Raw genomic sequence first — 26,390 nt, 5'->3', positions numbered from 1 at the left:
GTTTGCAGCGATCGACCTGAAGGACGCCTACTTTCATGTCTCCATTCTTCCTCGACACAGACCGTTCCTCCGGTTTGCTTTCGAGGGGCAGGCATACCAGTACGCGGTTCTCCCTTTCGGGCTAGCCCTGTCTCCTCGCATCTTCACGAAGGTCGTCGAGGCGGCCCTTGTTCCCCTTCGAGAGCAAGGGGTTCGCATCCTGAGTTATATCGACGACTGGCTGATCCTAGCTCACTCTCGAGATCAGGTTTGCGAACACAGGGACCTAGTGCTACGGCACCTAGCCCGTCTGGGCCTTCGGGTCAACTGGGAGAAGAGCAAACTTTGCCCCGTGCAGAGGATCTCTTTTCTCGGTATGGACATCGACTCGGTCGCCATGTCAGCGCAGCTTACGAGCGAGCGTGCGCAGTCACTGCTGACTTGCCTAAGACAATTCGAGGGCAAGAGTGCGGTTCCACTGAAACTTTTTCAGAGGCTCCTGGGGCATATGGCATCTGCAGCCGCGGTCACGCCGCTCGGATTGCTTCATATGAGACCGCTTCAGCTTTGGCTTCGCGACCGAGTCCCGAGGTGGGCATGGCAACACGGCACGTTCCGAGTACCAGTTACTCCGACCTGCCGTCAGTTCTTCACCCCGTGGACGAACCTCGATTTTCTCAGGGCCGGTGTCCCCCCGGCTCGAGCTTCCCGGCATGTTGTTGTCTCAACAGATGCCTCCACCACGGGCTGGGGCGCCATGTGCAATGGACATGCTGCTGCGGGCTCCTGGACAGGACCCCAGCGGCTATGGCATGTCAATTGCCTCGAGTTGTTGGCAGTACGCCTTGCCCTGCACCGCTTCCGAGCGTTGCTCAGGGGTCAACACGTACTAGTCCGCTCAGACAATACCGCCACTGTAGCGTACATCAACCATCAGGGTGGTCTACGCTCCCGCCGTATGTCACAACTCGCTCGCCACCTCCTCCTATGGAGTCAGAAGCATCTGAGGTCGCTTCGAGCCATCTTCATTCCCGGAGCGCTGAACTGTGCAGCCGACGAGCTCTCACGGCTTCAGCCCCTCCCTGGAGAATGGCGACTCCATCCCCAGTCGGTTCAGCTGATTTGGGACCAGTTCGGGGACGCACAGATAGATCTGTTTGCCTCTCACGACTCGACCCACTGCGCCCAGTTCTATTCCCTGACCGAGGGCACGCTCGGCACGGATGCTCTGGCGCACAGCTGGCCGCAGGGCCGTAAATATGCGTTTCCCCCAGTGAGCCTTCTTGCGCACACTTTGCGCAAGGTCAGGGAGGACGAGGAGCAGGTCATTCTGGTTGCCCCTTACTGGCCCAACCGGACCTGGTTCCCCGAACTAGTACTCCTCGCGACAGCACCTCCCTGGCCGATCCCTCTGAGGAAGAACCTTCTTTCTCAGGGACGGGGCACCCTATGGCACCCTCGTCCCGATCTTTGGAACCTCCACGTGTGGCTCCTGGATGGGACGAGGCAGGTTTGAGTACCCTACCACCAGCGGTGGTGGCTACCATCACTTCCGCTAGAGCGTCGTCCACGAGACACGTCTATGCGTTGAAGTGGAACCTCTTCGTCAACTGGTGCTCTTCTCACCGAGAAGACCCCCGGAGATGCTCGATCAGTGTTTTGCTTTCCTTCCTTCAACAGGGGCTGGAGCGAAGGCTGTCTCCCTCCACCCTGAAGATCTATGTTGCCGCCATTGCCGCACATCATGACCTCATCGAAGGTAAGTCGGTGGGGAAGCACGACCTGATCATCAGGTTCCTGAGAGGAGCGAGGAGACTGAATCCTCCTCGTCCTCCTCTCGTTCCCTCTTGGGACCTCTCAGTGGTTCTAACTGCCCTGATGAGTGCTCCCTTTGAGCCCCTGCAATCAGTCGAGCTTAAGTTCCTGTCTATGAAGACAGCCCTCCTGGTTGCACTGGCCTCCATCAAGAGGGTTGGGGACCTGCACGCATTCTCCGTTGACGAAGCGTGCCTGGAATTTGGGCCGGCTTACTCTCACGTGATCCTGAGACCCCGGCCTGGATATGTGCCCAAGGTTCCTACCACTCCCTTCCGGGACCAGGTGGTGAACCTGCAAGCGCTGCCCTCGGTGGAGGCAGACCCAGCCTTGGCACTGCTCTGTCCAGTACGCGCTCTCCGCGCCTATGTAGACAGAACGCAGTGTTTCAGGACCTCAGACCAGCTCTTTGTCTGTTATGGTGGGAAGCTGAAGGGAAAGGCTCTCTCCAAGCAAAGGTTGTCTCACTGGATAGTGGACACCATTGCTTTGGCTTACCAGCAGCAAGGTCGACCGTGCCCCCTTGGTGTGACTGCCCACTCCACCCGGAGTGTGGCGTCCTCTTGGGCTCTAGCGCATGGCGCCTCGCTAACAGACATCTGCAGAGCTGCAGGCTGGGCGACACCTAACACATTCGCCAGATTCTATAATCTCCGAGTGGAGCCTGTGTCCTCTCGTGTACTCGCTTCAACCAGCTAGTACCGGACCCGCTCAGGTGTCTTCGCTTGCTCGCCATTCCACTCCACGGACTGGATACGTGCGATATTTTCCTCAGGTGAGCTTCTCCGAAAGCCCTGAGCTCCTCCAGCACTCCTGACGTCGGCGCCAGTGTCTATTGCCTGTGCGTCGGCTAGGTGCCTCCCGTGTGCATGGTCCCTCCTCTGAGCGACCCCCACATGTGTATTTCCACTGTAAGCCTCTCTGAGCGTGTGTCTTTCCCTTGGCAAGCCACCTTGCCACCCCTGGGGTTGAAATATTCCACCTGCGGCTGGACACCCCAGTGTTTTCCATATGCTTCCTTCGGGTCATATGTGTATTCTCTAAGTCCCCCCCCTCCGGGCTGGCATTAATTGCATACTTCCCCTAAGCTTGGGATATGCTTCCCAGTGTACCTTGGTATTCCTGTGTTATATGGAGTCCTTTGTCCAGGCTGACAGGGATCTCGATTTACGCAGGGCACTGGAAGACAGCTGAGAAGGTGGCGTGATTAGACTGGTAACCCCATTCGTCGTCATCCGACGTAACTCGGAGTGACAACGAAAGGGAACGTCTACGGTTACGTATGTAACCCTCGTTCCCTGAGTAGGGAACGGAGACGTTACGTCTGCCTGCCACTTTCCGCTGTACCGCGGGGATCGCCTGAGCTCAGTCTTGGCTCCTCAGCGAAGAAACATATCTGCTTGCTGCCGGCTTCCTCCTTTTATACCCACGAGGTGGGGCGGAGTTACGCCATGCAAATTCCGCAGACCCATGGCATTTCTTTGCCATTGGCTCGTTTTGTAATACTCGAAGTTGATAGGCTTTCTAAGCGAAACCCCATTCGTCGTCATCCGACGTAACGTCTCCGTTCCCTACTCAGGGAACGAGGGTTACATACGTAACCGTAGACGTTATCAGGCCTGCAACAATTGCAAATGTCCTGAAAAGATCTAAATCATATTTGGGGGTTGAAAACCCTACATTTCAAGAAAGCAACATAGTGTGATGAAATTATTGTATGTGCTGTTGTGTGCCACGTGTGTGTATCTTCATAAAATAGCCTAGTACAACTAGAAACAGAGTGCAACAATACCACTGGTGGCACAGATGAAAACACCTGCATCGCAATCCTAATATGTTTGTCTCTGTACTGGTGATTATGCGATAATAATACTAAAAGAAATTAAGCAATACAAAATGACACTGATAAGCCAGCAGAAAATTGTTTTGTTAACCTAAAACAACAAGATGGTTGAGAAGTGCATTACAAATTCAGTAACCTAAGAATGTGTTGATTGTTTGTCTGACACTGTGCCGGTTGCAATCGGCAGGTGGCACTATAAATCAGCTGTAATATACTGTGACTAACTAATTCTTCAGATCTCTTACTGGTGGCGATGGACACTGTTTCAGACATTTCAAATGGTATGTTTCACTCAAAGCAATAGCAGAATGAAATATTGTTTTTCAGATGACAATCTGAAATGGATAATGAGTTATACTGTTATACAATGACTCGACTGTGCCTGAGCCATGTGATCTTCCTGTTCACTGTACAGCATCAGATTATTATTTTCTGTAAATTACATATTTTATTTTCATTGATTCATAATTTGGTTACCCTGTGTTGTACCAAGAAGGCATTAAAGCAGTTTATTTTTATGTTTTTCTAAAAAATAAATAAACAAACCTTCTCCAAACCAAATTTAATGTAGCTTACTTATGCAGTTTTGTGAGTTTCATAAAATCATTAAAAAATAAATAAGAAATTCCACTTGATGTAGGTCTGCAGTAATCGATTTAGAATTGTACTCTTGATTCTACTTTTAGTATATGAAATTGCCTTGATACAGTTTGTCTTCTTCTCTACATTCTTACTGAACTATTTTAAAATAATTTCCAGAAACCTTGATGCGATCCCCTGAGACATTGTAGGAACAGGAACCAGGCCTTTGTGATATCCTTACATTAATGCACCACTAGATGGCACTCAAGCTTCTTGAGTTAGACATACATGTGAAGTAAGAGGAGAAGAGTGAGAGAGAATACTGAGCATGTGCTTGCTTGTTATCCTGCTTGTGCATAACAGTTATTAAAAGTTTCCTAAAAGGAATATACTTGCTTGTGCTTCTTGTCATGAAGACATAACAGCCTTCACTAAATAGTCCTACTTACATATAAGTGTAGCCTACTGATATGAAAGTGCATGATAAATTACGTTTAACTAATATCTTAATGTATTTGAGTAATCAATCTGAGTCAACAGGCTGGTGTGATCACTGCAGAAATCATTGCAATGTTAAGCAATTACCACTAGTCAGCAGAAACACTCCTCTCATCCAAATCTCTCAACAAATTTTCATATATTGTTAACGTTAATCTTCGGGCAAACCTAAAAGGGGAGATGAGAGGGGAGAGCTTATAGGCTATACAAAGTAATTCATGACAAAATATGGCAGAAAAAGTCAAAGGTGCCATATTATCTGTGTAAAACCCCATACCTCAGACTTGGTTTTAGATAGTGGATATTACTGAATGCACAAGGTTTTTATTCACAGAAGAGATTAGACATTAAAGCTACAATATGTAAATTTTTTCACCGCTAGGGGTCGTTAACCTCTTACAATAACAGAGGTGTAGGTTGATGACACATAAGCGGAATTATTGAACTTGTCATTATGCCGATATGGCATAGGTTTGAAGCAGGTCGCGATTGCTAATTAGAGACAGATATCAGTACCACATGCGACTCCCGCGGATATAAAGGAATAAGGACATTTCTTTCTACCAAACTACCCGCAAGTGATGAATAAATACTCATACAGGTCAGTTTATTAGACGAATGAAACTTGTGAGGTAACACAGCGCTGTTTCACTTGGTCTACACTATCATACTAAACTGCATTTATTTTCTGATGAATGGGGATATCTAACAAAACGCCACGGCTGCTGGCCCTTCAAGCGCTCAGCTTGAGCCTCCTGGCCTGACCGCAGTGTTGGGCAGAAAGTAGGAGCTCTGGGCAGAAAGTAGGAGCTCTAAGCAGAGAAGGTCAGACACTGCTTTTCCGCAATACCCACTCAGTGTGACTTATTGGATAAGGCTCTGAAAGCATGACCTTGGGGAAGAGATCGCTGAGGAAGCCACATCCTACCCCGGAGGGAGGCACTGTGACGGTTACACATATGGACTAGCCAAGCAGTGTAGTACAACATATGGCAGTCTCTGGGGTGGTTCCAGCCTAGTTATAGGGGGGAAAGAACATCAGCAGAGACGACAGAGTGGGCTCTGTTGAGGGAAAGACACGGGCTCGTCCGCAGAGTAGCTGATCATAGAGGAATACACAGGGGCTGCAGGAACCGCTACATATGGACACCCAGCCTAACACAGTTTCCACAAAGCTTACGACTGTAGGCCTGGCATCAGACGCTCCGCAACGTTTGACTGCCGCAGGGGGTGACGGAGGAACTCACAGGGTTAGCCATTTCTGGGGAACACTACTGAAGCAATGCTACTGGCCACTGGGGGCGAGTATATGGTAAGAGATATAGAATCTAGCGAACGTGTTAGGTGTCGCCCAGCCCGCAGCTCTACATATATCGGTCAGCGAGGCACCTTGAGCCAGCGCCCAGGAGGAAGCAACACTTCTAGTTGAGTGTGCTCGCAACCAGAACAGGCAATGCAAGCCTTGGGCTTCGTAAGCCAAGGCGATGGCATCCACCATCCAGTGGGCCATCCTCTGCTTGGAGACAGCATTTCCCTTCTGCTGGGCTCCGTTACAGACGAAGAGCTGATCTGAGGTCCTAAAGCTTTATGGTCTGTCCACGTATAACCGCAAGGAGTGGACGGGACAGAGAAAAGCCTGGGCTAGGTCTGTCTCCTCCGAAGGCAGTGCTAGCAGGTTCACTACCTGGTCCCTGAAGGGAGTGGTATCCGAGCCGGGGTCTCAGGACAACGTGAGAGTAGGCCAGCCCGAATTCTAGGCACGTCTGCGTCGACCGAAAATGCTTGCAGGTGTCCTAGACCGAGTTTTTTGTAATTGTTTTTTGCAGGGGACTGACACCCTTGGCAACAAACAGACTGGGGGTAGCCCACGAGTGACTCTGGTAGCACATCGGGACAAGCTCTTGGTTACCTCAGCCTGCTTCTGAACTGTGGAGAACCGCTGGGCACAGTCTCCAACAGTGTCGTCGAAAAAGGCCACCTCGTGAGATGGGAGTATCGAGAAAACAAGCTTTGGTGATGTCTTGCATCTCTGCAAGGTTTAGCCCTGGGGCGCTTCTGGACCACCAGCGTGGACATCATCTGACCGAGGGCCAGCGCTGTGACTTAAACCACGGTCAGTCACTATGCACAGTTCAACCCCAACTCAGAACTACCCTTGTGCATTACGTTTTGGCCTTCCACAGACTTGAAGGGTGGCCATCACATGCAGGGAAGAGGCGGTCTGCCATTACCAAAGCCACCACCAAGTGTAGTGAGAGAGGAAAAACTTTTTCTGTGGATTTTGGCATGTTTGGCTTGCCATATTGGCGCCAATATGCTTCCATACTGCCAAAGTTTTTCACACACATCCGGGCAGGGCAAGGCGATTACGCGTCGCACCGCACCCCCGGAGTAACCCAGGAAAGTGTGGTTGTCAAGTCTGAATCTGATTCAGCATGAGCACACACACCATTACAGTGGGAACTCAGCATCATCTTCATTTCCAGAGTGTAACAGCCCTCACTCCGATGCAGCGATCCGATATCTGATCCTCCTCTGGAGCCCCGAATGAAATGCTTGGTCCCTCATGAGAAGGACTAGTAATCCCATCCGAAAGCTACCAGGCATGCGAGACCGTGAACGTGACCATCAACCTCGATGGCACATGGCACACTGAGCGCTCAAGCCCTCGTGAGAAAGGCAAGACGAACAACGTGATTTAACCACCTGAATTAAACAGCATTAAACCACCCACGAACACAGTATCAGCATGTTTGCAATGCGCTAGAGGTGTAAGGGGCCAGAGGAGGTGGTCTCATCAGGGAATGCTCACTGTAATCTTCAGATCACCTGTGCCATTAGCCAATGTAGCCCTTTTCTGGTGGCACCCAGAAGAGGAACTAGTTCGGGGAATAGGCAAAGGGACTCCACCTCGTTTGGCACTTGAGTCTCGACCGCGCATCTAGAGCGGCGAACGACGCACGCTGGGTCAGCTGGCAGCTCGACGGCACACGGCACACTGAGAGGCTCAAGCCTTTACAAGAAAGAGGAGACGAACAACGTGCCGACGTGGTCATGCTCTCATGAGAGAACATGAACCACCCACGAACGCAGTCTCAATATGCTTAAGCCCAGGCATGTGAAAGTGATCGTGGCCGTCAAATGAGGACAGGAAACGACCGCATCCAGAAACATACGGTTTGAATGACATCTTGAAAAAGACACAGTGTCAAACCGTGTATGCTCTTTCAGGAAACTGCTCTCCCTGGTGTGAAGCACCCAGGGATGACCGCGGCTACACAAACAGGACGATAGTGCAAGCCTGCTGTGAGCACTCACATTCTCATTTAAATCACAACATTCTGAGCTGTGAAAACAGCTGTTTTGCTCTTTGTGAGATCGCGGCCAGCGCTGTCTGCACTGTAACACCAACACCAGCTTGAAGAGGCGTTTTCCTGAAGAAGCAGACTCATCTTTTGAAGTTTAAACACTCTCAGATAAGATTGCGGAGCAGGAATAGCATTCACTGTCTGGCTCCGAAGTGAAAGACAAGGATGCGAGGCACATTATATGCTCGCGCCGCGATGCACAGCAGCTGGTGCAATTATCGCATGCCAATGTGGATTGGCTCGTTTAGTTACACTCGAAATAGATAGGATCTCGCAAGCGATCCCCATTCGTCAGAATCACTTCTGGCTCACGTGGGAGTCATGTGGGATCTTTTGGGATATTGTGAGTACAAAACTGTCAGGTGTAGGGGTGGAGAAAGGAGCGAGGACTCAGGTGCAAAGTTGATGGGCTTTATTTTAATAATAAAAATAAAACAAAATACAAACAAAAACTACCCCGTGGGGGAAAACAAGACAGGACTCAAGACTCAAGACCGACTGGTCTTGGCAGGAACACGAAACAAGAGGCGATGAAAGACAAGGTAAGACAACGAACCAGCACCGGACTGAAAACACAAGGAGAATAAATAAGGAAGCAAACATAAGAGGGTAACGAGAGAGGACAGGTGGGGCAAATGAATCAATAATCAGGTAACAAGATGGGCGGGGTTAGACAATGACAGGAGAGCACATGGCACAAGGAAACATAGATGACAAGCCATGTGCTCACACAAAACGAAACATGAACACACAGCCAATGAGAACACTCATAAGCCACGTGTTCACACAAAACATGACAACATGAAAGCACACAGCTAGTGTTAAACACAAGCTGTGTGCTACATGGTACAAAACAAAACAGGAGTGTCAGGGCTGTGTCACAAAACCAAGAAATACACTAGACAGATGTGACAGAACCCTGACAGAAAACTGCAGGAAATATATCACAGCTGTGCAAGTGATTTATGTATATATTTTTTTACAAAAATCTTTCATATTGTAGCTTTCAACAGGCAATACAAGGTAAAAAGTGAGGGGAAATTCATAAAGCAGCAGAATGAACACAACACTGTCAACACTAAATTATCCAGCCTTAGTTCAAGCATATATGGAACGTCAGATTGCCATCTTAAATGTTTCTGTGTTTTGGTCATAGACTTTCAATAACTAATTTTGCTCACAGCTCAGAGCTGCACTGGTGCAATGTAACTGTCAGTGCAACAAATCAACTGAATTAACTATAGGCTACCTACTATTATCCTAACAATGGGCTTTATATTGAAACACACCCAAGCCAACATTTTCTTTAAACCTGAGCAAATTGTAGTCAGTGTAGAGTATCCGTAAAAGAGACACCAGATATTTTATTCCAATCTGAAATTAAGACTGAATTTTAGTTCTGTTTAATAGTGCCTTATACACTCCAGTTCAAAAGTTTGGGGTAAGTTTTTTCTTTTCTTTTTTCTTTCTCTCTTTTTTTGTGAAAAAATTAATACTTTAATTCAGCAAGGGTGCATAAACTGATCAAAGTAACAGTAAAGACATTTATAATGTTACAAAATATTTAATATTTCAAATAAATGCTGTTTCTATTTATCATAGTATCACGTTTCCACAAAATATTAAGCAGCACAAGTTTTCAGCATTTTTGAGCAGTGTATAAAATGATTTCTAAAGGATTTTGTGACACTGAATACTGGAGTAATGATGCTGAAAATACAGCTTTGCCATACCAGGAATAAATTACATTTTAATATATATTACAATAGAAATAAGTAATCATATTTCACAATGTTACTGTTTTAACTGTATTTTTTAAACAAATGTGACTTTTTTTTAACAGTAGTGTAGGCCATATCCAGCCCATGTCATACAAAAGAGGTACATTTTGGAAGGTTACTGGTCCTCAACAAGCTTTCCATACTTCCATTGATCAACACAGGATGAAAACTATCATCATGAGATGTCCATTTAACTACAGCCTCCTGGTGCTTGGAAAGGATCCCCATGTCCCAGATGCCTGACTTTATAGTTTGATTTAATGGAGCTCAGAGAAATGCCATCAGGCAGACGAGCAGGTTTACTTGAATAGACGGTTCATTTAAGGGTTATGCTAGGTTACGACAGGACTAACAAACACCGCGTATCCTCTCAACACCCACTTGGGAGCACATGGTTCTGCTTACCTATTTATGCTAGCGGTGCTGGTAGTGAGCTTGAAAAATGTAAGAGGTACTTCGATCATAGATTTCAGCAAGAGAATGATGTTTTAATTTAAAAAAAAAGCTAAGTCAGTTTTGGAAAATGTGATGTGCTTGTGTGCCTATTTATGGCCCTGCTATAATTAGCCTTCATGGCCACGCAAGCTGCAGACTGATTGGAAACAGCAGAGTCTTATGTCCCCGTGCACCACCCCAGGAGTCCAACGGCACTGAAAGAAAACCCTGAGCTTGTAGAGTGCACCCCTGTCCTGAGTGTCAAAGTAAAGACAGTGAGAAGACAGTGAGGTAAAAACCAGTGAGAAATCTACTGCTGGGATGCTGGCTGTGATGACAGAAGATTTTTGCTCGACCCCTTAACTTTCTAAGTTTGGGAAAACAAACACTTTTGCGTTTTATGTTGACAGGCTTTAAGAATGTTGGATACAAGCAGCTGATTCTGTGAATGCATGTGGAGACTTACAGATTAAGAAGATGAGTTCCAGAAGGCTGATGAACCGTTCGCTCTCGAGTGATGGAAGGTCGTACTACAGTGCCAGCGATTTCACCTCTCAGAATAGAAGGTCTGGCAGTAGAGGCTACCTGAGCAGTGTCCGATCTGAAAGCAGGTACAGGTTTATGATTCCTGATGTAAAATCAGTGCCCTTGTGTAAAGCATTTAACTCTGGTTATTACAGAGGGACTGTCCCTGTAATATGTTAATAAAAGCATCAGTTAAATGACTGCTTTCAGAATATACATGTTTTTAGTGATTGTTACATCACTAAATGCATCACATTCGTGGTAAATAATGCAGTAGGGCTTAAACAACAATTTAGATTTATAAGCCTAAATAAAGAGCACATAAATAATGCATATTAAAAGCCATACGCTTCCTTATATTACGAATTAATTCAAGCTTACGTTGTTTATAGTTCTGAATAAACAAATAATAATAAAAAAAAACTGTGTAAGCCTAGAATACAGAGTGATTGAAGAGAAGATATTTGATTTCCTTACTTTACTGCCAATAGTTCAGAGCTCCACCACTGGTCTGTCGGACTCTTGAAAGGCTTGTGTGAAGGTCATAAGGTTATAAATACGTAGTGCGCATGGCCACCCTCAATAAATGTCTTTTACTATTCATCAGTGCCCAACTTACCGCAGTAGCAACGGTTTTATCAAATCTGTTTTGTCAAATACACAACCTTAAAATATTATGAAAGCTTTACAATGAAATAAAAAATAAATGTGACATGCATTGTAAATTACTATGGAGATTTTATTGATTTCAGTTTTGGCCAACATAATTCCCAAAATACAGAAATTCATGTCCTTAATTACAAATAGACCTGAATGCTATAGTTGTTTGATTTTGTTCATCACTAAAACAAACTTGTGCGCATGGCTGATTCTTGTGCTTGCTTCATTTCTGCTTAGCTATGTTGGCCATAGATTCTCTCAGTTCAAGCCATCCAGTTAAAAAGCCAACTGTTATCCAGAACTAGTTAACTTAACAAATTTCTCAGCAGTTTTGATTTATGTGTGTTTCTTCAATTTCAGGCACTTTTGTTCTTGTGGACTTTTAGAAAATAGCCTCTTGAAACACACTCTCGATAGTTGATTTAATTTTTTTTTTTTACTAACAATGTCCAACATACACAGGAGAATTCTGGTGTTTTTCCATTTTTAATGAAAATTCCCACTGTAGTGTAATTTCCATCACATCTTGATGATAAATTGATTAATGGAATTTTGCAATGAAAACGATGCTGTTGAAAATGTATGTACTGTATCCTAAATGCACATTAATAATTTGATGCACAATACAAATATCCTACTCACAGTTGATATATCAAGCATGCTCCTTACTTAATGTGTCAAGATTAAAGGGTAGTTCACCCAAAAATGTAAATTCTGTCATTAATTACTTACCTTCATGTCCTTACTTTTGTTCATCTTCAGAACACAAATGAAGATTTTTTTAATGAATTCTGAGAGCTTTCTGTTCCTCCATTTACAGCCTAAGCAACTACTTTCAAGCCCCAGAAAGCTAGTAAAAACATCATAAGTAATTCATGTGACTCCATTTAACCTCAATTTTATGAAGGGATGCGAGGGCTTTGTTCACGCAAAAATTATAATTTACCACTTTATTTACAAATTATTCATCTCAAACGTGCGTTCACGAGTGCACCATGATGCATGCATGTTGATGCGAGAGCAGACGTTGTTGTGTGAACCCACATCTGAGATTAATATTTTGTAACTAAAGTGGTAAAATAAAAATGTTTTTTGCGTAACAAAGCACTTGCGTCACCATAAAATTCCGGTTAAACCACTGGAGTCATATGGGTTACTTTAATTATGTCACTTTTCTGGGGCTTGAAAGTGGTAGTTGTGTAGGCTGTCAATGGAGGGACAGAAAGCTCTGATTTCATTAAAAAAAGATCTTAATTTGTGTTCCAAAGATGAACCAAAGTCTTATGGGTTTGGAACAACATGAGGGGGAGTAATTAATGAATCTATTTGTAGAATTCAGAAATCTGATTTATTAGCGAAACCGGTGGCCGTTAGGTGAACTGTAGCATTACAAGCGACTGAATGTGATTCAAGGCCCCAAAATACTCAAGGCCTTTTTCGTTTTATGCTTAGAAGCAAAAAGAAGTTTGAAATACCTTTGCAGCAATATACTGTTAACGAACATCCCGACGTTGTCCACGCTGCTGAGAGTGACGCTTAGAATGAATGTGTAAATATGCTGCGCACTTTCATTTCAATAACAAAATAAACGCAAAACAAAAATGACAGCGGTGAGAAAGCAGCAGTTAAGAAAGTATCTGATCATAGCAATGTGGATGTTTGCACCAGCTCTGCAATTCACCAGCATCATGTCGACAGGTAATTAAAATTGCACTGTTATGATAGTCTGTCTGATTATAAAGTAGGCTATATTTCAGAAAATATAAATTTGGAAATATAAAATAAAAATAGAAAATATAAAAAGTTTGAATCAATCCCTTTCTTTGCATGACAATTGACATTACAGTACAGAATGGGTCTTTCGGCATCGTCCTGACTCCTAAAAATGGAATAATATAGGCCTATTTAATGTGTCATTGAATGGAATAGAGCCTCTTGGGAGCGCGTACAACACATTCCTTTGATTTTCCCAACAAAAACATCCCGAGTTATTGATGAAAAATCAGTCTAGAGCTATCATAGACAACCTATGAAGTTGGGTAAGGTGACGTTTTTTTTTCGAAGTTTCGTTACAAGCTGTTCTGTTACGAATCAATTCACTGGAGGCGAGCTGGTAAGGACCCAAATGCAAACTTTAATAATAACACTAATCAAAACACAAAACAAAGGCATGAGAAGGCATGAAACAGAAACAAGAACAACGACAGGCAACCTGGACAAGAAACATTCACACACATCATTCAACCCACAACAAAGACACAGGGCAAACATGAGGGCTTAAATACACTGACTAATTACAAGACAAGGAACACCTATGAACAATGATCAGACAATTAACAAATGACAAGACACATGGCAGGATCACATGACAAACAGGGAATCACATGACAGACAAGAACAAGGAACAAGACAAAAAAACCCACACTGTGACAGTTCACATCACACATTGGCAATAAACAAAAGTTTAATACATGAACATTTTTACATATAGCCCCTTTAAAATCACAAAAACAATTTTTAGATCCACATTATCTATACATAAAGTTATGGTAAAAAAAAAAATTTAATAAAAAAAGACTAATTTTCTTTTTATTGTCATCTTCATACAACAAAAATAAAATATAGAAGGTACATAGAAAAAACTCCCAATTTGTGAAGTCATTGTAAGATATTAGGAAAGCTTTGCGATAAACACATCAATGATGCTGTAACATCAGAATTACCTGCCAGTATCTAGAGTCAAACAACATATTCTCAGCTAATTTATACATCTAACAAACTATTGGTTATTCAGTTCTAATATTTAGAATTTTCCGTTTATTTTAATGTGCCTCACCTAGCTAATATAACCACTGTAAATCTTACTTTGCATGAATGCTAACAATAATGACAGCGCTGTGTGATGAGGATGCAAATGATTTATGCAAATTCAGCCTTAGATCAATTATATATTTACCTCCATTTTAGGGGCACTCTCTGCAGTGTCATGGCTCAATTAACTGAGGAGACACAGCCAACATTTGAGTCCACCTTAAAGTCCAAAGCTGTGTCTGAAGATGCTAACGTCAAGTTCAACTGTGTGGTCTCAGGTATCCCATCAAAGCAAGCGAATGCATTATACTGTATAATGGAACATTACTAAAGTGGTCAAAACTTTCTGCTCACCAGGTTTTGTTTTTTGACCATCCCATTTGTAGGGTACCCAGTCCCTGAGATGACATGGTACAAAGATGACATACAGCTGGACAGATACTGCGGCCTTCCCAAATATGAAATATCACGTGATGACAAGACACACACACTCCAAATATACAAGTATGCTCTTTTCTGAGAAACTTTTTTCTTCTTTTGATTATTGTTTAGTGAACATTTACAGTGCTTATTTTTGTCTTAGCTGTACTTTGGAGGATGCTGCAATTTACCAAGCATCAGCACAGAACAGTCGAGGCATTGTGTCATGTTCAGGTGTGTTGGAGGTCGGAACAATGAGCGAGTATAAGATTCATCAAAATTACTTTGCAAAGCTTAAACTGCGAAACGAGAACCGTCGCCATGAGCAGGAGGAGCACCGCAATAAAGGCAAAGAGAATGTCCCAGCAGCCTTTGAGCACGACAGGATGAGTAGTCCTGAAAGAGCACAGAGGAAACGCAGGTCCATGGAGACCAGGGGCGCTGACAGCCCTTCAGAGGAGAATGCCGTAGAGGTGGAAACACCTCCAGTAGAGGACAGACTAGCTGCTCCAGTTCAAGTGTCAGCAGCAGGACTTTTCCATGGCATCTCAAACTCTGAAATTATCACAAACAGAGACAAAGACAGTGAGGGGCTAATGTATATCAATGAGACTGGGCATAGTGCCTCCAGCAAACAGACCAATGAGCATTATATCAAGAAGAAGCTCAAAATCTCAACAGCTGCAACAGATAGAAGCAAGGAAAACAGACCAACTGGAAGAAGGGAAGAGATGATGAATGAGAGAGGGACTTCCATTGAGAAGATGGAGCTACAGAGCACAATCGATCAGATTGCCTCAGTTACTGAATCTAGAAACAAAATGGACATAACAGACAGACAAAAAAGTACAAAAGCAGAGATAGTCAACAAAAGTGCCTCAGAAGAATCAAAGAGAGCTAAAGGTGCTCGGATCGCCTCAGTGACTGAATCTAGAAACAAAATGGACATAACAGACACAAAACTCAAAGAAAAACAGTCAGTGAATGTGAACAAAAGTGCAGCTGAAGAATCAAAGAGAGCTCAAGGTGCTCAGATCACCACAGTGACTGAATCTCAAAAGAAAATGGACATAACAGACACAAAAATGAATTTAAAACAGACAGTGAATGCAAACAAAAGTGCCTCAGAAGAATCAAAGAGAGATCAAGGTGCTCAGATCACCACAGTGACTAAATCTACAACTAAAAGGGACATAACAGACACAAAAATTAATGAAAAACAGTCAGTGAATGTGAACAAAAGTCCCTCAAACGAATCAAAGAGAGCTCAAGGTGCTCGGATAACCTCAGTGACTGAATCTAGAAAGAAAATGGACATAACAGAAACAAACATTAATTTAAAACAGTCAGTGAATGTGAACAAAAGTGCCTCAGAAGAATCAAAAAGAGCTCAATGTGATCGGATAACCTCAGTGACTGAATCTAGAAGCAATATGGACATAACAGACACAAAAATAAAAGAAAAACAGTCAGTGAATGTGAACAAAAGTGCAGCTGAAGAATCAAAGAAACCTCAAGGTGCTCAGATCACCACAGTGACTGAATCTAGAAAGAATATGGACATAACAGAAACAAAAATTAATTTAAAACAGTCAGTGAATGTGAACAAAAGTGCCTCAGAAGAATCAAAAAGAGCTCAAGGTGCTGGAATAACCTCAGTGACTGAATCTAGAAAGAAAATGGACATAACAGACACAAACATCAAAGATAAACAGTCAGTAAATATGAACAAAAGTGCCTCTGAAGAATCAAAGAGAGCTCAAGGTGCTCGGATAACCTCAGTGACTGAATCTAGAAAGAAAATGGACATAACAGACAGAAAGAGTGAAAAACTGCCAGAGAATGCACAGGAAAATCCCTCAGAATCAAAGAGAGCTCAAAAGCCCATTGCAGCCCAGAAACGACCAGCGTTGAAGGTTTCCATGACAACCCAGACAAACAAGGTAGTTGAAATCACGAAGAAAACAGAATCATCTGAGAAAGGGACATCAAACCTAAATGATGAACACGGGAACAGAAACCCAGTAAGTACATGTGTGAGGATCTTGCCTCATTCTTGTGGCGGGAATGACGTCAATGTGGACACAGGGGAGAGGAATGTATCTGCATGCTGCCTTAGGGGCTTGGTGAGTGTTTCCTCATGCTCTGGCCGTGACTTCATGCGAGTGTAATGTTCCCAGTGGTAGTTACCAGTAACCCCCCTCAGCCACAATCATAAACTATAAATAGTGCCACAAGCATGACTTTGATGATGTGACAAGACCCATCTTAAATGACACACAAGTAGGGTCACAGACAATAATAATATTCCCAATACGCACATTGTGGCTCTAGGGTACACAGTAGTATAGAGATCCTGAGGTCCATCAGATGTGTTTACTGTTCCAAATCACCTGTTGCTACATGCCGTTTTAAAAGTAGATACAAAATACAACTTTACTGTGTAAGCCGTAAGTGCTGTGGACAGACCAGCTGCTCTCCTTAATCCCACATTCCCCTCCGATCTCATAAAGCCTTAAAATACTCTCTAAATATGGCCAGTGCAACAGCTTCCCCAAGGCAATAGATTCTAAACACGAAGCAAAGTTAGACCTAGTCAACTGAAAACAGGTGGCTTCTCATTCTAACTTGTAATCATATAATTAGGGCATTCACATTATCTAATATAGGGGTCTTTCAAATATGAATCTGCTTATTTTCTCTGGTTCTTCCTTTTGTTTTTTCTCTTATCCTAGCTAAATGAGAGATAATCAAGTGCTAATGTTACAGAGGTTCAGCTAATATGATGCTCTGTTGATTTTAGTTTAAGGACTCAAGTGCTAAGTGGCAGAGTCTCCCTGCAGAAATCTCCCTGAAATATCAGTAGTCAGGGATCTGGCATTATACAGTGCAACAGAACCAGTTCATCTGGGGCCAGTTGCATAAACTGAGCCACTAAGATCTCAATTGTCTTAAGAACTAGTTTGACAAACTAGCAGCATCGGCCTTAATTTTCTGATTAAGATTAGACTGATCACCTTTTTATGCAACAGACCTCAAAATGTTAGACCTTTAAGAAAATAATTAGATGACTAACTTTTAAGACTAGTCTAAGGAGTTTATGCAACTGGCCACTGGTTTATTTCTGTGGTATGAGGAAATTAGCTTTTCATTAAAGAAATGCCTGTTTAAAAAAAAAAAAATGAAATGTAAATAGGTCCATGAGAATATATATTAGTATATGGTATATATTAAAGGGATAATAATATACCCTCAAAAGAAAATTGTCATATTTTGCTGACTCGTGTCATTCCAAACCTGTATGAATTTTTAAATTTGTCTGTGGAACTCAAAAGAAGATCTTAGTGTGTTTTTTTTTCATACATTAACAGTCAAAGGTTTGAAGTCAGTAAGATTTTAATTTATTCCCCATGGATGCATTAAATTGACCAAAAGTGACAGTAAAGATCTTTACATTGTAACAATAAATTTCTATGTCAAATACATTTCTATTAATCAAGTAATCCTGGATTTTTTTCTTTTATCACAAATTTCCAAAAAATATAAAACAGCACAACTGAAATGTTTCTTGAGCACCAAATCAGCATATTAGAATGATTTCTAAAGGATCATGTGACATTGAAGATTTGAGTAATTAAGCTGAAAATTCAGCTTTGCCTCCACAGGGGTAAATTAATTTTTTAAAAATATTAAAATAGAAAACAGTTCTTTTAAACTGTTATTTGATATTGTTAGTTTTAAACTGTTATTTGAAACTTGATATTTTTTATCAAATAAATCCAGCCTTGGTGAGCATAAGAGACTTCTTAAAAAAACATTTAAAAATCTTACCGACCCAAAACTTTTAGTGTAGTGTCCAATAAAAGTCAGTGGGGTCCAATGTTGCTTTGGACCCCATTGACTTTCATTGCATAGAAAAAAAATAGTTGAAACACTCTTCAAAATATATTATTTTGTGTTCCACAGAAGAAAGGAAAGTTACACGGGTTAGGAACAACATAAATATGGGTAGGCTATATGATTTTTGGTCAAACTATCCCTCTAAGGTTTCTGAAGATAAATAAATATAATTCTATGATTTCAGGCTACAGGCGATACTCACACTGAGCTCACAGAGTCACCGATTCTTGAAGATATTCCTCCTTTTCATAAGGAAGTAGCCAAGAAGTTAAAGGAGCAACCCCCATTGATGCATAAGGTCAATGTGAGTGTAACGGACACACTCAGTTCCTGCCACCTTGCATCACAGGGACAGAAGTTGAGAGCAGGTGATCAGTCTGTAGCATCAACAAAGAGCAGTACACTTGTCACTGGGCCTCAAAATGCTCAGCCGAGTGAGAAAATCTCCTCGGGTCATGTTTCACACATGCTTCATGATGGCCAAGTTACAACAGCTATGAGTTCCTCATTAGGAGATGACACATTAACCAGCGTGTGTGAGAAGTATAGCAAAGCTGAAAACCAACTCATCAAAGAGTCTGATAAACCTAAGGGTGAAACAAAACCTGCATCCATGACTTTGGACAGACTGGAAGAAAAGGAGATGACAAACATAAATGCAAGTACAAATGTGCACGTACATAACAGCATTTCAAAAGAAAAATTCACGGCAAACTCAAACCATTACACAAATCAAGTCATTGTCACAGAGTTTGTTCAAATTTGCAAGTTAAACTTGAATGAGGAGCAACAACAGACCATGAATAGCTCCTCTATTACTAAAGTTGAAATGAAAGATACTAAGGCCAGAGAGTGTCAGAGCTCTTCTCTAGTAGCTACAAACAATGTTGGTAAAATGGACACACATGAACAATCTAAAGTTACCACATTTGAAGTACCAGTATCAACTCATCACAAGATACAAAGTTACTCTGTAAAAAAAGGCATTGATCGTTCTGGCCCCTTTACATTCCTCTCCCAACATTCAAAAGTTTTACCCACCGAATTTACCATTCCTACAATATATATTACAGATGTGGATGGCACATCTCAGAATAGCACAGAAAAAACAGGAGACACTGTATGCAAGAATGCTATTAATAAATCAGATACTGTTAAAATCAGAACTGAAGCAAATGCAGTAACCTCCAGTGTGACAAATAGCAACACTGTCAGTCAAACAAGTACACTTATTCATTCTGATTGCACAGACGCCACAAACAAAACCACAGCCATTTTGGAATTTGAAGGTCTGCGTGATGAGAAGTTTGATCTTTCCCTACGTTCACAAACTGAAGTCAACAAGTCTGATCAACAGCCACCAAGTCAAGAAACCCTGATTCAAGGACCTGAATTATCAAGTCATTGTTCCACTGAGAAGGTTTCAACCGATTCTAGTAGACTAGCAGAGGTTCCTACGCAACATCACAATGCTGACAAAAGCGTAGAGACAAATGAGTCTGAATTAACTGAAACCAGTCGTCATCCAAAAACAGATCTTAATCTGAAAACTGATTCTGACTCCTTTATAAAACAATTGAAATCAGCTGCATTGGACCTTGAGATGTCAGATCAAAGTTCCACCAGCACCATGATCAATGCTGCAACACATATAAACTCTAGAGACAATGAGAAATATGGGGAGGAAGTAAATTCTGCAGTGATACAGCCTGGTGTCTGTAAGGTAACAATCCCACTGAAGAAAACAGACCATCAGGACAACTCTACTGCTGCCCACAATGAACTTGCCACCAGGATGAATCAAAAGACTACATTCCCCAGCACTAAAACAGAGAAGAGTGAAATAGAAACGGCCATATGTCTTGAAGAAGCAAGTAGAGATTCATATGAAAGGGACATATTATCTTTGAAAAAACAGTCTGAATCTCCGTTACAATCAGTCAGTAACTCACAGTTGAAGACATCATTAGAAACGCACTCACCTCGTCTCACCCGGAAGAGTGTCCCGGCTGACCTCCCAAAGCCTGCAGAAAATGAGAACATTAAGCCCAAATCAACAGAGAAAGACAAAGAAAACCAGTTCAAAGGTAAAGATATCAAGGAATGGACACTGAACACAATTACAGCAGTTATTTCCAATTATTAGTGTAGACAGTTGGTTCATAACAGACAGAAAAGCTGAATTCTAGCAACTATCAATAATGCTTGTAATATGACGGTGTGTTTGACCATAAGACAATGACGTGTGTCATAAAGTACAGTAGCTTTTGCTACATTTACATTCACACATTTGGGCACACATTTATGCAAAGCTACATTGCAATTTATTCATTCCCTGGGAATCAAACTCATGGCCTTTGTGTTGCTAATGGCCGTTGCTCACTTTGCCTTTGGAAGCTGTGTATCTTACCATTTTGGCACTTTATCATCCCCCTATATTTCCTTCCCTCCCTCTCCTTCCTTGCAGTTCCACAGGTTATTCGTAAAATTCGACCAGAGTTGTTTGATGCCTCTGGACATCTGAAACTCTGGTGTCAGTTTTTCAACATAGTAAGTGACTCGACAATAAAGTGGTACAAGGATGAGGTGGAGATTGCAGAGATAAAGAGAAGGTACGCACTCCTAGAGTTTTACTGACCCCTAGTGTTATCCAGTGCTTCAAACCCTAATGCTATCATCAATGGTGTCAAATGACAACATGCAAATTATATTAGTATTATTATATTATTATAGGCTTAGCTGAGTGTACCATTGTTCTCTGCTGCCTGCTGGTATATAGTTTTGTTTTCTGTTTCAGTGCAGGAGATGAGACTCAGGTGTGCTTGGCTATTATACGGATGTCCAAAAGAGACTGTGGTGTTTACAGATGCACAATTACCAATGACTATGGCAAAATTTCCACAGAGTATCTTCTCAGTGCAGAGTGTAAGTCATATGTTCTTAACTTTCTAATGTGTTATTTTGTGCAAATTTTCCATGTTAAAAGTCTCACAAATTTTTTTCTAGAGAATTTATTCTAATTGTGAATGTTTCCTGTTGTCTGTTACATCTGTTGACAGTTCTTTCCAATATGTTTCTGCGTGAGGAACTCCAGGAAGGTAGAAAAATAGCAGCTTTATAGCCTAGTGCTTTCAGTCTTTTGTTAACCCCTCAGTATACATATAAATCCCTCTGTCCCTTTTACCATTTCTCTCTCTCTCTCTCTCTCTCTCTCTCTCTCTCTCTCTCTCTCTCTCTCTCTCTTTCTTTCATATGTAGTTGGGGAGGAGATTGAGATGACTCCTCTGATCTTTAGTAAAGGTCTTGCTGATGCAGGCTGCTGGGGCTCAAAGTTCTACGGCCGTGTCACAACAGAAGAAGCTCGGGTCGGATTGGGATGTGAGCACAAAACCAGACGGCTGAAAGTGATCTATGGGTTAGATCCGGTGTTTGAGTCGGGCAGCTCATGTTTTATAAAAGTGCGAAGCCCTATTGCATATGAGAGCAGAGAGGAGACAGTTTTGGCTGAAAGGAATCTCCAAATCACAAAACAGGTGACAGTTTTTTTACATTTTTCAAAGATAAGTTGTAAGACTTTTTTTCCCCTATAATATTTAGAATTTCTTCCCATAAGTTCCTTATTTATAGGACTATAAATTTCTAATTTATAGGAATGTAGAATTCAGAACATGGCCAGAGAGTACTTCAAGATCTTTGCTACAGAGACGAGAGTGATAGAGAGCTTTGGTGCAGCGCTGGAGTAAGTGAGGTTTTTTCTCTACCAAGATCTGCTCAAATCGTGTGATTTCATTCCGTAGATGTATTATAGTATATCAAAGTCAAAGAGCACATGAGGATCCTAGTTGATCTCACATGTGTTGTCACTGCCTATGTATATTTTTCAGGGTAATCCCTCTATACTTCGTGTACTGTCCAGCAAGCAGTGTTCCTTATGCAACAGTGGAGGCAGAGCTTAAGGGTGTGTATAAGCGGTATTGTGGATTGGATCATACCGGGTCACTGGTATTAAATGAGAAGTTAGAGGTGGGACAAAAATGTTCTTCTCTCCAGCACTGGATCCACCAGTGGACCATTGGAAATGTGCTGTTCTCAAGACTTGAGGGTAAGTTAGAGAAAATATATCCAAAACAAATGATTATGCATGTCTTCGCACTAGTTTTAGTTCAAATGCTGACTTTGATACTATTGTTTTTTTCAGGAGTTGATACAATACTGACAAATATCGGAATAGCAATCAGGTCAAAGGGGTGGGTACTTGTAAGAACAATTCATTCAGGTTTTCTAATAATACTTTTTTTTAAAGAAGTTAATATTCTATTCAGCAAGGATGCATTAAATTGATCAAAAGTAAGCGCAAAGACTTTTACACTATCACAAATAACTATATTTCACATGATTGCTGTTCATTTGAAAGTTTTATTCGTCAAAGAATCATGAAAAATATTGTGGTTTCCATAAAATATTAAGCAGCACATTTATCAACTGTGATAATAATAAGAAATGTTTCTTGAGCACCAAATCAGCATGTTGTAATGATTTCTGAAGGATCATGTCACTGCAGACTGGAGTAATGATGCTGAAAATTCAGCTTTCACATCACAGGAATAAATGACACTTTAAAATATATTAAATTAGAAAACAGTTATTTTAAATTGTAATTTTTACCAATACTATTGTTTTTACTTTGATCAAATAAATGCAGCCTTGGACTAAGAGACTTCTTTCAAAAACATAAAAAAATCCTACCGACCTCAAACTTTTGAATGTGATTTAATTGGTTTAAACATTATAGACTAATTTACAGTGCTATAATATTCTTTAATTTCTTGATGCATTCTTGTTTGTTTGTTTTTTCTAATGCAGGTACCAGGGGTTTCCCTGTGAAGCTAATCCGAAGGTTTTTGAGCTGTTTCACATTCAGCATCAGTGTAATTACTTCTGTGGTCTCTTAAACCTCAAACCTCTCAAAGCCCCAGAAACACTTCAGACTCCATCCAGATCCAAAGGCTCAAGCAGCCCACTACTACAACGAAGAACAGCTCCCAGCTCCTCCAGTCCCCAAACCTCACGCAAGGCCACAAAGAGCCCCAAAGTATCCCGCAAGCTGAACCCTCAGACCTCAACCTAACTCGAAATAAAGGTGTTTAAATAGGCCAAAGGGAAAACTAAAGGGAAAAAAGGAGAAGTATGTCTGTTATTGATAGGAAAGGTCACCTACTGATCTGCAGATATGATGCAGCTGCACTTACAACCAGCATGCAAGTAAAAAACATTATTTTGATAAATGCAACATTTTAAATGAAATATGTAAATCCAGAAACATACCCTAATCTTCTGTTGGAGTTTTCCTTTCAGAATCTGTTGTATAATCGTCAGAGGTTTTTTGAAAGGGCATTGTATATGTGTGTGAAAATGTCAAGAGGAGCTGTGGCACTACAACATTTTATTACCTCTTTGTTTATTTCTAAAGGAAGTACAGTGCTATTGGCTCACTAGCTGTTTGTAAATAATAATTAAAAATATATAATAATTTAGTTATAAGTGACCTTTTATTTTATGAGATGAGAGAGCATATTATTTCCATTTGGTTTTGGATTAACAATGCGTATCCTGAAAATGATAAATATTTTTTAAATTATAATCTTTAACTTTTAGAAAGCTATTGGATGTTGTCCATTAAAATGCTACGGTACTTTATAATACAAAATCTCAAATCTTTTGTGCTCCAAAGAAGAAATTAACTTTTTGCACAATAAGAAGGGGAGCAACATTTATAAGAATATATTTAGCTGAATTGAGCTTGATGTGAGAGGCATATAATAGAAAACAAAGAAACTGATGTTAACATTATTTATTTATTATATAATGACATTGAGTGCCATTTTGTCAAGCAAAAAATACGTTTTGAGGCGGGGCTATTCTTAATAGTCTTTTCACTCACTTCCTCCACCTGTGCAATTATCTTTCTCTAGTTTCACTGCATTCACTAATTTACCAAAGTCATCTTGAACATTGAATTGTCAATCCAACTGAAAAATTTTAGAGAGCATCACATGATACTGACTTCAGAAATTGCTGCTGATTTCCCTAAAATGTTTTTGTTTGAACTTCAAAACAAAACTTCACTTTGGTTGGGCACTTTGGAACTTATATTACTTATATCACTTATATTATTGCAATTCTCTTCCTATCGATGCAGCGATGCAACAAGAAATCACAGTTATTTGGTTTAAAAGGAAGCGAAGGAATAAATAGGTTACTTTTAAAAGGTGACCTAACTTCTAACTAAATCATATTGTTCATGTCGAATAATGATCTTTTACGATTTTATTGCTGCCACTTCTGTCATAAACACCTTGTGAAACTTTTCATTGGGTTGATGTAATCCCTCTATGTTTGTGACAATATCTTGCAATGGACTATGCTTGAGTCACACACAAAATTCAGCATGCAAAACACAGTTCTCCAAACACTCTCTGGTTACTTTTTAATTACTAGAACTCTTATGAACTTAGCATTTGTCAGTACAAATAACTATTCCTATTTCACTTTACTTCATTTTTTTAAGGCAATCGGTTTTCATGCTTTTTTTAAGTAAGTCTAACTTATTCGATTTTACTGTGTAGAAGATGCAGGTGATCAATCTGTAAATTTGCATTTGGCTTAAGTGAAAGGGAAAGGAATCATTCCAAATATATATACATGTTACATCTCATATATGTACGAACATTTGTGGATTTTGTCTCAGAATGGAACAGACAATTATATAATCACTGCTCTATTTCACCTTGTTTATGAGACAAGCTTGCATATGCATTCTGTATGCGTTTTAACAATAACTTTACTATAGCCCATCATCACAGCCATTACGCATCTTGCCCCAGAACCTGATTTGAATGACTTTGATGGATAATTGTCATACTTTGCCTTTGTTTTGGTAATATTGGGTCGGTAAACATATAGTAATAGTCTATGAGTAAGAGGTATTAATACAGGAAATCATGAAGTTAGATTAACTGATTATAATGTTGACTATAATAAAGGATTGTGTAAACAACTGTGATAACATTTAGACTTTTAAAAAAAAAATCCAGTCAACAAACTGTTTCATGCAGGACATATAACCTGGACAACATTCATCTGACAAGCAGCTATTAAAATGTATTTATAAAAAAAAAGAAAAGAAAAATGGAACACAGTGAGTGGTATAAAGACACATACATATATATATATATATATATATATATATATTATGGATACCGTTATATCCAAATTGAAGGAATTTTTTTACCAAACCAACCTAATTCTAAGTGTCTATTGGTCTGTGTTGGGCAAACTACAGTAAACGGCTAACACTGACACATATGGAGAAAACATTATGAATACAAAATGAAACATTCCAAAACCTAGACAGGATCTGAGAAGAGTGTGCAGAGTAATGAATGCATTAACATCTCTCATATCCAGCAGAGGATTAGTGATAAGGCATTGCCATATACTTTGATTGTGATAAATTAGTCGAATGAACGAATATATATTCTAGCCTGAGGTTTTATAAATGCCCATGAAGGAGCCTAATTATAGTCCCTAGCATGTACTTATGCAATTGTCTGCTCACGTCATGATGAAGTAATAAGCTACAAAGTGGAGGGGTAGACTGGAATCCAGACTGAGTATGAACAGGCAAACTCACTAATTAAAAACAAATGCAGAGTGAGAAGGATGAGAGGAAAGTTTCTGTTTGAATATGTAAACGTTGTGCTTTTAAAACAT

At 41.2% G+C, this 26,390-nt stretch overlaps 1 protein-coding gene and 1 long non-coding RNA gene across 4 annotated transcripts in view; one reads left to right on the top strand and one right to left on the bottom strand.

Annotated features, from left to right (window-relative positions):
* LOC143737310 (uncharacterized) overlaps nucleotides 1-11,393 on the bottom strand; it is a 32,824-nt gene extending 21,431 nt beyond the window's left edge. Inside the window, exons 1-2 of the long non-coding RNA XR_013203645.1 lie at nucleotides 11,304-11,393; nucleotides 10,768-10,902 (exon numbers count right to left, since the gene is read on the bottom strand). This is a non-coding gene — a long non-coding RNA (uncharacterized LOC143737310). The remainder of the gene's footprint in view (nucleotides 1-10,767; nucleotides 10,903-11,303) is intronic.
* On the top strand, nucleotides 8,452-25,678 carry alpk3b (alpha-kinase 3b). Of its 3 annotated transcripts, XM_077228561.1 has the most exons (14): nucleotides 8,452-8,627; nucleotides 10,712-10,912; nucleotides 14,454-14,575; nucleotides 14,684-14,801; nucleotides 14,881-16,741; nucleotides 18,802-20,704; nucleotides 21,085-21,229; nucleotides 21,415-21,542; nucleotides 21,677-21,715; nucleotides 21,876-22,150; nucleotides 22,268-22,356; nucleotides 22,502-22,719; nucleotides 22,816-22,864; nucleotides 23,481-25,678. In XM_077228561.1, the coding sequence occupies exons 2-14, from the start codon at nucleotides 10,779-10,781 to the stop codon at nucleotides 23,743-23,745; spliced, it is 5,346 nt and encodes a 1,781-aa protein (XP_077084676.1). In that variant the 5' UTR covers nucleotides 8,452-8,627; nucleotides 10,712-10,778; the 3' UTR covers nucleotides 23,746-25,678. The 3 variants fall into 3 exon arrangements, with proteins under 3 accessions (XP_077084676.1, XP_077084675.1, XP_077084677.1); XM_077228560.1 differs by lacking the exon at nucleotides 8,452-8,627 and having other exon boundaries at nucleotides 9,293-10,912; XM_077228562.1 differs by lacking the exon at nucleotides 8,452-8,627 and having other exon boundaries at nucleotides 10,632-10,867.
* Nucleotides 25,679-26,390: the final 712 nt, after the last annotated feature.

Source organism: Siphateles boraxobius, unplaced genomic scaffold, assembly GCF_051911475.1.
Source record: "Siphateles boraxobius isolate OS27281-9 unplaced genomic scaffold, OSU_SipBor_1 130, whole genome shotgun sequence".
NCBI classification, from domain to species: Eukaryota; Metazoa; Chordata; class Actinopteri; order Cypriniformes; family Leuciscidae; genus Siphateles; species Siphateles boraxobius.
This window is presented reverse-complemented; position numbering and strand designations above follow the sequence as displayed.

What these genes read in the sequence shown, in the direction of transcription:
- alpk3b (XM_077228561.1), top strand. Translation starts at nt 10,779, where the DNA reads ATGAGTTCCAGAAGGCTGATGAACCGTTCGCTCTCGAGTGATGGAAGG. An exon ending in GTTCAACTGTGTGGTCTCAG is followed by an intron (nt 14,576 to 14,683) that starts GTATCCCATCAA and finishes TCCCATTTGTAG; the next exon opens with GGTACCCAGTCCCTGAGATG. An exon ending in GTATCTTCTCAGTGCAGAGT is followed by an intron (nt 21,543 to 21,676) that starts GTAAGTCATATG and finishes ATCTGTTGACAG; the next exon opens with TTCTTTCCAATATGTTTCTG.